This window comes from Amia ocellicauda, chromosome 1 (assembly GCF_036373705.1).
Source record: "Amia ocellicauda isolate fAmiCal2 chromosome 1, fAmiCal2.hap1, whole genome shotgun sequence".
NCBI lineage: Eukaryota > Metazoa > Chordata > Actinopteri > Amiiformes > Amiidae > Amia > Amia ocellicauda.
Window position 1 is genome coordinate 31296629 of NC_089850.1, and position 10883 is coordinate 31307511.

At 34.4% G+C, this 10883-nt stretch overlaps 1 protein-coding gene across 3 annotated transcripts in view; it reads left to right on the plus strand.

Moving 5' to 3' along the window:
* Nucleotides 1-8572, plus strand: part of grik2 (glutamate receptor, ionotropic, kainate 2) — a 186995-nt gene extending 178423 nt beyond the window's left edge. For all 3 annotated transcript variants that reach the window (XM_066701758.1, XM_066701767.1, XM_066701775.1), the window contains 2 exons: nucleotides 369-619; nucleotides 6852-8572. In XM_066701758.1, the coding sequence (XP_066557855.1) occupies nucleotides 369-619; nucleotides 6852-7016 (416 nt within the window). In that variant the 3' untranslated portion in view covers nucleotides 7017-8572. The remainder of the gene's footprint in view (nucleotides 1-368; nucleotides 620-6851) is intronic.
* Nucleotides 8573-10883: the final 2311 nt, after the last annotated feature.

Here is a 10883-nt window from a genome sequence, read left to right on the forward strand (position 1 = left end):
CTCACAGTACGAACAAGGGGACTTATGTATAATAAAGATGCAGTGTTGTCTCAGCATAGGAAGATGTAATTGTGTAAAGATGTAGGATGTAAAGCTAGTGGATCCATCACAGCTAGTGAATCCATGAAGAAGCTGAGAAACGAGATTGACCGGACAGTGCTGAATAGACTTCAGTTTGCCAATAAGGTTTCTCCAGGATGCTTAAAATGTAAAATGTAAAATGTAGAGGACCACTATTAAGGCCAGAAGAGAGAAGATTCTTGTGGGAAACAGTATTTTTTCAAATCAACATGACATGCAAACAGACACTTTAATAAAGATGAATGTGTGCTAATTGACAACACTTTTATGTTTTCTCCTTACTCCAGGCTCTCCATACCGGGATAAGATCACCATTGCGATTCTGCAATTGCAGGAGGAAGGCAAGCTCCACATGATGAAGGAGAAGTGGTGGCGGGGAAATGGCTGCCCCGAAGAGGAGAGTAAAGAAGCCAGTGCTCTGGGGGTGCAGAATATCGGAGGCATCTTCATCGTGCTGGCAGCGGGCCTCGTGCTCTCAGTGTTTGTGGCAGTGGGAGAGTTCTTGTATAAATCCAAACAAAATGCACAACTTGAAAAGGTAAAACAACATTTTTTAATTACTGGACTGCATTGAAAATAGGAGACTTGTCATTTTTATACACATGCAGTTTTGTATGTAACAGGTGCCGTTTTTTTTAAAGAAAGAAGGAAGCATTCAGTTAGAAAAGCACAACGCTGGATATAGCACATTCAAAAAGGCCATTTCATTTTCATTTACAATTTTGTGTACCCCCCGAGCTGTAAATAATGTTCCAAATGCCTTAAAATGAGCAGAAATTGCATAGTTTTTAAATTCAGGGATATGTCACGTTTATATATGATTTTATTTGATTTAATATTACCTTTATACTCAGCATAGTCATCTCTGATATGGTATGGAACATAGAAAGCAAAACAAACACAAATGGAAATAATATAACTCAGTTATTGTAAATGTGTTAAATCAAGTGCTGATGTCTGTAATTATATTTTTCATTTGTGTAGATCTTGGACAAAATATGTTCAGGGCTAATTGCATAAAACATTAGGCTCTATGATAAGTTTACCTGGGTTATTTCTCTCCCGAAGAGGAGAGTTTTTGAATCATATTTTTTTAAATAGAAACTGTTTTCTCCGCAGAAAAAATAGCATAAACTTAACACAGTGGTATTTTGTTTTATGACAACATGACATCCTGCAGTCTGCACATTTAATTATCTTACTTCCTTGATGCATGTTAAGTAAAAGGAAAAACAAACACGAAAGTAAAGAGAATATTTTGAAAAACAAAACAAGAAACATGCAGCCAAGAGTGAAAATTAAATGTAATTAAACCTGTATTTTTGCTACAAACAAAGCATCAGCAATTTTATGAAATTTAAGTAAGGGACTTCTCGGTTATATTATATTCCAACCTACCTTCCCATTTTCTTTAATAATAATACTGTGCATTATAGTAGTTTCTTCATAACTAAAACACAATCAGTTACATTCAAAATCTGCCTTGGTCATTTTGAATTTAGTCAAAATGCCTTTTAATCAGTGCCTACTTTTACTTTTCTCTTGGTTTGTTACAGACCCTGAAAGTAGACAGTCTAGCACTTTTCCTTTTAATGAAGTATAATTGCCAGCAGCATCATTTTTGCGCTTGTCTGTTTTTTTTTTTTTTTTTCTCAAATCATTCTCATCAGTGTTGTTTCATATTAAAGCGAAAGGCTATGCAGATTTTACCATCATTTTCAGACAATTGTTTTATGTAATATATTGGCTAGCAATAATTAAATATAACTATTTAACAGGGGACTGTGAGAGACAAACAGCTGAACAGTTAGCTTGATGAAAGGAAACATAAAAGATTAGTTTACTGCAAAGGGCCATAGATTTTGAAATTCTGCATTTTCTTCTTATACTTGAGGCATTTTAGATGTTTTTGTTCCTTTAATGTTTTGTTTTGTTTTTTAAAATAAATGCATCCCACATATTTGGCATAACAAAATGTACAGCTCTTGATTTGTTTTGTTTCTCAAGCTTTCTAGCTCTTGCTGGGACTTGGATAGTAAGATTTATCACTTAGTACCTGTTAGATATTCTTTTTTTATCTAAGGGTGTCTGGTTTAGAAAAACATTTCCTACATATTCACTTTTATTGATTTTAATTGTGTTTTTCTTGTATAGTGGACCACTATTGAAATACCAAATGCATCTCTTGTAAAGTATCGTATCAAGAAAAGTCCCCTTTATTGATTTACATGAAACATGCATTGTCTTGAATATTGAGGTTGATCGATAATGGCAGCATCTTTCCTTAAATGTTTTTTAAGTCAACAAATGAATACAAATGTGTAGTAAATGTGGAAGATGAAGAAAAGTCATGTTGTCTTGTAGTAGGACAATTAAAATAAGCCATTATATAATAGGCACTCTGAAACCTGTTCACTGTAAGGGCCTGAGTCCCTCCTGTGAACAAGAATGTTTGCGACAATTTCACAAACAGACACCTAATAGATCACACTCTTAAAAATATTGTAAGAGTATGTTCACTTGTTTGATTTTCATTTAACAAGAAGCTCTTAAACAAAAGAGGTTATTTTCACGCTGTGTTGCTCAACATACCAACTTGAGAAATGTGGTATTAAGCAGTCCTTTGTTGTCTTTGTCATGCTTAATAGTAAATACCCTGCAATTTGCATTTTATAATTACTTCCATTTTGTATAAAAAGCCACTTGCTTATATAATGTGATGAGCAATAAACCTCAAAATGCAAGCAATGTTTATTTTATTTACTAATTCAAAAATAATTGTTTTTGATGGAAAACTGTATTTATTGTAGTCTTCATTTTTTCTCAATTTGTAATACAAGTAATCTTCATTTGACCTCAAAGTCAAATGTCTTGTTAAAGAATTAATAAAAGATGAAGAAAACTTAAATGTATCTAAAACTAGAAGTGTCTTATCATTTAGTATTTGTTGTTCTGACAGAGGTACTATAGACTCCTTATGGTTTCCTTACATTTTCACACATTTCATGGGCAAATGCTTGGCTTCTCAAGTCCTGCTTACAAGCTATGTGTTGTATGGTACATTGCAGCCTCACACATCCACAGTTCAGTACCCTCAGTTTGTAAGATTTAACTTAACAAGAGATATAATTCTGCCTATATTTCATATAAGATCCATTCCATACCTATAGATTCAACTAATGAACATTTCAGTTGAAATGACTGGAACCTCACAAAAATACTCTGCAGGGGTTAGTGAATCGCAATCGTGACATTTACAAAAACTTTACCACACAAGCATACTTCTAATTAGGAAACCATGACATTAAGGTACATATACAGGTTTCAGTTATCTCTTTGTCTGCAGTTGATTTTCACAGACTGTATTGGGGCCTGTTTGGAGATTCATATTTTCAATAATAATAATTATTCATAACATATAAGCCTGTTTTTAACATACATTCTGCATGTCACTGACTTATAAGAGGCATGTGAATGTCAATCCTCCCTCCTTCCCACCACACACTTATCCGTGCTCCATTTGACCCCTTTAAGGATCTTTGTCACCAGTTCCAACTACGTGTTGCTGCCATTTTCCATTGTCAGAATATATGAATTATATCAATGTTGTTTGATAAATTAAGAAAATATATACTTTACTTTTGGGGAAAGTATATTCAAAAGAGAAAAACTGAAAATATGCTGCTTTGCTGAAATTGGAAAGACAAACCCATTATTTTTGGAAGAAAGTCAGGAAACAAAACCAGTGCTATTTAAACAGGAAGAATATTTTTTTCTGCTCATTGTATAAATACAAAATGAATGGTCTTTATATTCAGACATAATAAAACAATTCACTTCCCTTTATTCTACACTAATATGAATACTTTTATAATAAGGTTTAGTTGCATTTTAATGCATACAAATAAAGACCAGGACTAGAATGCTTAGAAAGCAAAAGAGGATCCCATTTCAATGTGTAAACTGCTGTGTTGATCATTCATCAGAGGAAAGTTCCAGAGAGAGTCATTTAAATGATGTTCTTGCAAACATGCTGATGTGCTGTTTATATTTGTGTACATTAAGAACACATAAATGAGTGATACTGAATAGAAAGAAATATACTATATAAAATGAATTTCAGTTTGAACAGTGTTGCAAGGGATTAGGAAGGAAGGTCTTCAGAAATTAGGTGGAATTTGGAGAAATTACTTATTTTTATGATTTTTTATACTTGGTTTGCAAAAAATGAGACTAACTCTAATATAACACTGTTTAAGAAACCTCTCCTGGGAGATTAGGATTTTTTATGTCGTTCACAGATGAAATCCAATAAAGTACACAGTGAACCTCCCCTGCCAAAATGCATTGTGTGACCTTGTTCAAGTATTCCCAGTGAAAATCTACTTTTAATGAAATGCATTTTGCAATATATATTTTTACCCTTTATGCCATGGTCCTCCTTCATTTATTTACCCTGCCCATTGCTTTCACATGGCAGCTGGCCTTCATCTCAGAGGAAGGTGGCCTTGGCTAACACCTATCCTGTCTGCTGCCATTTATTCATTTCTCGTTTACATTATCTTGTCCATTTTTTGTCATCAAGCTTGCAGAGTGAGTGTAAATTGTGTTACTGGAGCTGGTCACGGGACAAACTCTTTATTTTTCTTCTGTAATAATGGCAGCCTTACAATAAATAGTTGTGACCATTCTCTTTTTTGTGGATGTGTGCTTTGTGAAAGACTAAAACATCAATCAGATGATTAGTGTTATTTATTATTCATTATATATTCTAAATGGTCCTCTTTTTACAAATAGGCCACACCCACAATATCATAGGCTGTGCAGGATTAAACTGCATGTCTTTTAAGTGACGGCAAAACATGAAGCACAAATGAATAGAAATTGTGGATGTGTGAAGCTAATACATGGCATCCATCCCTGAGTTTGGATTAACTGTGTTAAAGAAGGTATTAACGTTGGTGTCTACTTTTACTATTTAATTATTTAATCCTACTTGCAAAGACATCAGATCAATAAAACTCCTTTCCCTGTTGTGTATTGTGTAACACTATTAGATAATATCCCAGCTTTTTACTACTGGAATTATTTGCAAATTTATAAGCTTTAAACCTCCAGTTTGATCCTGATAGTAATAGTAGTAAAACATTGATTGCATGTCTTTGTTACTTCTATAAGTAAATCAGAACAAGCCATAATTTCCAAGCTATATTTGGTTGAGCTGCTATTACTTAACAATAAGGTTTAAATAATAATGTGTTGGTGTGAACACATTTATTAGTGAAGTCACAGTAACCAATAATGCAATTGCTTCATGACTATGACCATTTACTTCATTTGATCTCATGCAGTCCCATTAATTTATAGCTTCAATAATTCTGAATACCATACACAAATACATACATGTGCATGGCTTGCTAAGGTCAGCACGTATTCCACCAAACCTCTGAAAAATGTATGAATGACGTTCTTGGTAGAGATTTTATGCAACATTTGTTTAATTCTGTGCATCTGAGATTACATCTTTCCTTGGTTGATGTATTCATAGGATGTGAGTTTGTTGCCTCTGGGTCTAAACTGTTAGATTGACAGTTTCTTATTTTTTTGCCTTACATCAATCAAACACCCCAGGGAAGTGGCATAAGGAGTCAAAAACTGATTAGAAAGGGGGCTCAGGGCTGGGCCTTTCAACCACTGACTGAACTTCTAAAAGATGAAAAGAGGTTTGATTGATTTGTCATAGTGGATGGCAGGAAATTGACCCATGACATCTACTATGAGCTGGAGGATTACTGCCATTACATGTTTAGGCAATATTAACAATGCCCCAAATAATACCTGCTGTAAAGGTATATGTAATGAAGTCAGTGATAAAGACCAACCTTTCCTCCAAAAAACATGAGTAGGTGAAATGATAAACTATTTTAGTTGGTGGGAGAGAAGGTGGAGAATTAAAGAAAAGGGTGAGCCAATTGGCTTCTGAAGATATATGACTGTACTGAAAGATCAAATCAAATAGTAAATGCTAATATTTTATACACCAAAATAAGAAGACTATGCAAAGTGAAATAATGTTTCAGTACACAATATTTGCACTTCATTGAATATTGCTTATGTGCAAGTGCAAAATCAGTGCTGCTGCAGCATGCAAAAGTGATACATGCTTTGTTAATCATTTAAATATTGTTTATGCAGAATGCATTAGTTTTTGAATTAAATAAATAAATAAATGAGTTATACAATTACAGATTAGCGCTAAAATACCACCTTTGATGACTGACTGTTTTAAAGTATAGGTTGTCTGATGACAGATGCGCTCAGCTAAGAAAGGTTTTACTTTTCTTTTTACCTTTGAACAGCTGGAGTCCTAGGAATAGCAACCTAAATCCTAGCAGGACATTGTTTAATGCAGGATTTGCAAATGCCACTTTAGCTTTTAAGAAAAAAGAAGCAGCAGCTTAATTGGGCATGCAGATACATGGGATTTCAGTCTGTGAAAATGTAATATGCATCAATAAACAAGTTATGCTGCTTGGCAGATGAGACATTTCAGTGACAAAGTGAAATCTGCTGTGGAAAAATCGCTTTAGTTATTATGCTGTGCATATTCAGGAGGCACTGGTTCAGTGTAAGACCGGGAACCCTATCTTGCCAAATTCTTGTTTGCTCACAGGCAAGGAACCAGTTCCAGTGGGATCTAGCAATTGCTGGCAAAGCAGCTTCACTTTGTTTGCAGGGGTTTCTTTTCAAACCTTTCTTCTCTTCCACAGAGGTCCTTCTGTAGTGCCATGGTGGATGAGCTAAGGGTGTCTCTGAAGTGTCAGCGTCGTCTCAAACACAAGCCCCAGGCCCCTGTCATGGTAAAAACAGAAGAAGTTATCAACATGCACACATTTAATGACAGAAGATTGCCAGGCAAGGAGACCATGGCATAAAACTGTCTGGGGGGTGGGGTTGGGGACGGGAGGATGAAGCTGCCCTGAGCACAAACTGTCATCGTTGTTCAAAACAATTTGCCAGAAAATGTTTCCTGTGGAAATATGCAACCTGAGCAAAATCAAGTGAGTTACCTCATGCATCTGATAATTGGAAGACGACTGTGTTACGAGGGGTTGGAATGATCAAAAAGGACTCCCAGTTCTGGGTGGAAAAGAAACCAAGGAGAGATGAACATTGGCACTTGGGAGTGTCAAGTGTAGTTTGTGTTTTACTGTCTTTCTCTTGAATGTTTCCACATGAATAGGTGACTGATGGTCTCATGGGCAACTCAAGTGTTCTTTCAACAATCAGTTATCATCCTGCGCTGTTGAGTAAGCCAACAGATTATGCATTATACACACATTAACAGGGAGAAACTAGTGGACAGACTGTGAAAAGATATGAACGTTTTTGTTTTTTTAAAGAACAGAACTTCATATGTTGAAATATATTTTCTATAATTTGAAATCACCTATGAAACTGATCATCAATCCTTACTATATTATTACAAGACAGCCAGTCCAAATTATTTCGCAATTTGGACCACATTCAAAATAAAGAAATTAAATCTGTTCCAAAAATTATTTTCCACATATCAGCATAAGTTGAATTATACTTCAGGCAATAAATTACTTAATTGTGTTGATTGGATTATTAATAAATTATAACATATACAAAAAAATATTATTTGTTCTATAAAAACAACTCATTTTGTTTTTGCTAAGCTGATAAATGTTCACTATGAAAAGGAAGAGGTTGTTTTGCTACACACAGGAATCATTGAGTTTGACCCAAAGAACTTTAGGCCCAATGTCTGACATCAAGTCAGAGTCATGTAATAACCTGAGCTTTTAAAAACCCTATATAGTTGTTCCTGAATGTGGACTTAGGGCTTGCTAAAACAACTTAAAATTTATATAAACAGGGGACTCATATTTATTTAATTATTTATTTGTATATTTATTGATTTGTTTATTTATATTTTGTGTGGATTGCTTCACACCTGTAAACATTGACCACATCCAAATCCTTGCAAGACTTTTGTTGGCTTCTTTTTAAAAAATTTTTTTTATTTTTTATGTTTTCATTTTGTTTTCTTTATTTATTTCAAGAGCAAAATGTTCACATTTATTTGTGGAAATGCAAGATTTCTATGAAAATAGTTTTTGTATGAAGAAAAATTTTGTAATAATTTTTATCAACAAAACTTAACATGGGCTCTACTTGTCTACTTGTGGGTGTCCTTGTGGGGTGTGGTGTCAAGCATGCCTGGTAGTACTTATGCACCACCAGTTTTCGATTAAACTTATTTTTATCATGTAAAGGAATCGTATTTAAAGAAAAATATTTTTACGTCAAGTAAGAAGGCCCAGGTGCACTACCAATATTGCTTATCATTGTACACCCCTGATTTCCAATAGGCTGATAGTATACAGTGCTGAACAATTGTGTGTAAATGGTTTAAAAAAATGAAAAAAAGTATATATATATATATATATATATATATATATATATATATATATTAAAAAAAATACAAAAACTGATTTTGACCACATCGTGAAAACAAAATGGAGTGCACACAGTTTACTGTTTGAAATTGATGCACAAGTTTTAAAAAAAAATCATTAAAAAAATTCTACACAATGTTGGATTGTTGTTGACCATTTTTGATTGTGATGAAGAGCTGATGTTAAACGATGCGTGCCTTTTCTCAAATACATTTATTATCAATCAGGTTGTGATATCCAGGTAGCAATAAGACATCAGTGAGCATTTTGAGATTAAAACTGGAAACTTAGTACAATATGATTTTTTTGTTTCTGAACAAAGTGTATTTTATAGCATATGCTCATAGTGTTTATACATATCCACGTATATGATGTGACACTCCTTACTTCAATTGATGGAAATTAATAATGTACAACATCTAGGGATTTGTGTGTTAATGTTATCACACATACAGCATGTTATTTTATAGTGCTTTTGTAGAAACATACAACACATCCAAGTATATATGTTATTTGATCATAATATTAAAATCTATAGGCCGGCACCAAATCAAAATTATAATAATAAATATAAGCTAATAACGGGGGTTGCTATTTACAATAAGTATGTAATTTATAGTAGGGCTATCCGATATGATGATATATATCGTGTGACGATAGAAAAACGTCTATTGTTTCATATTATGCTCTATCGTTTATTATGTTGTGTCGCAAATCCCACTCTTTACGGCAATATTTTTCTTAAATTCGATGACACTTTGTGTCCTTCCCAGTTCTTCCACACGTGCCGGATGCAGGCAAGAAATTTGCATTCAGAAACACAAACAAATATGGAGGAGAATGAACTCGACACAGAATTACCAAAATAACCAAAAGATACTTTAATGCACAAGCGCACATGTTCCGCCCCGCTCTTGTCGCCGGGCTATACTCGATCTGCAAGCACCCCCGATAATACTCGATCGCACCCCTGTAGCGTAAGGTACACTAATAAATTTCAATTAAAGAAGTGAATTTATAGTATCACCTTATCACGAATCCTGGAATCTTGTAGAACTCCATTTCTGTAATAATTTAATAATTGGACGCAGACACCAATTCCAAAGATATAAATTGTCAAATTTATTCAAAACAAAGACTAAATGTAGCACTACACTAATTATACAAAAGGGAAAAACTAATTAAAATTCAACTCTAGATCAACAAATCAAAGACAAATCACTTCCGTGACCAAATCAAAGACCATGGGATCTCATATGATAACACACAAATCGTTAAACAAAAAAGGTTATAAACACATTGACTACAATACCGGTTAGTAAGACGAAGGTGAGTCTCTCGTTAGTATTATTAGTCAGACATTAAATAACTACGCAGGTTAGTATTTATTTCAGGTAACTTCTCGTTATATATATATCAGTCTCATTTACGTTTAAGTGCCAAGAAAGATCCTATCATTACTTGTTACCACAATTTCCCTTAACTGATTATTATTCAATGATTAAGGATAGGCAGGGCCACCAATAATCTAATGTCTATTAACTTGTGTCAATTTCAGACTAAACAGTTAAACAGGAATGAGAAGATATTTCTCGGCGTTGACAGATTTTATTTCTAAAATTATCAACAAAACAGTTTAATGCAACACACATTTATATTTAAGAAAACTAAATGATATTACACATTCTAGAGTTATGAATCACAGATTAACATTTCTAATTGATTTCTCAAATGTCATGAATCATGAACTCCAAACTGTTAAACTTATCTGAACTTCGTCGCAGAGAGGCCTCTCTGGCTTCGGGCTCAGATAGCAGCACACGGCACGAGGTCCGTGTGGTTGGAACAAAGGCAGTCCGGTTCGGCTTTGTCCAAGAACTTCCACTCAGTCGATGCACCTGGACATGGGGTTTCGCGAATGTAAAGTCTTTTCCAAACAGATTTTCCACTGGTTTGAAGGCTCCAAGGTTGTGTACAAAATCTTCTTTGTAAGCAGGGTTCCACCGTAGTTACTTGAAGACAAAGTCTTTGAGGAAAGCAGGGCCCTGTTTGTTTCAAGGGTCAAGTTTCTTAAGACTCAAATAGCTATTTAAATGACTGACACTTTCGTATACAGTCAACTTAGTCAATTGTCCAGCTGTAAAACTCCACTGATCAGGTGGGCACAGGCGGGCATGCGCAGTCTGTAAAGTTCTTTATTTAATAAAGTCCTTTAAAAGAATTCTTCGTACGGCTCAATCTCCTTCTCCCAGTTTAACTCTTCTGTTGCCGGCAAAGACTTGGTTGGTTTCTGGTTCAGGTTCTGGCAACAGAGCT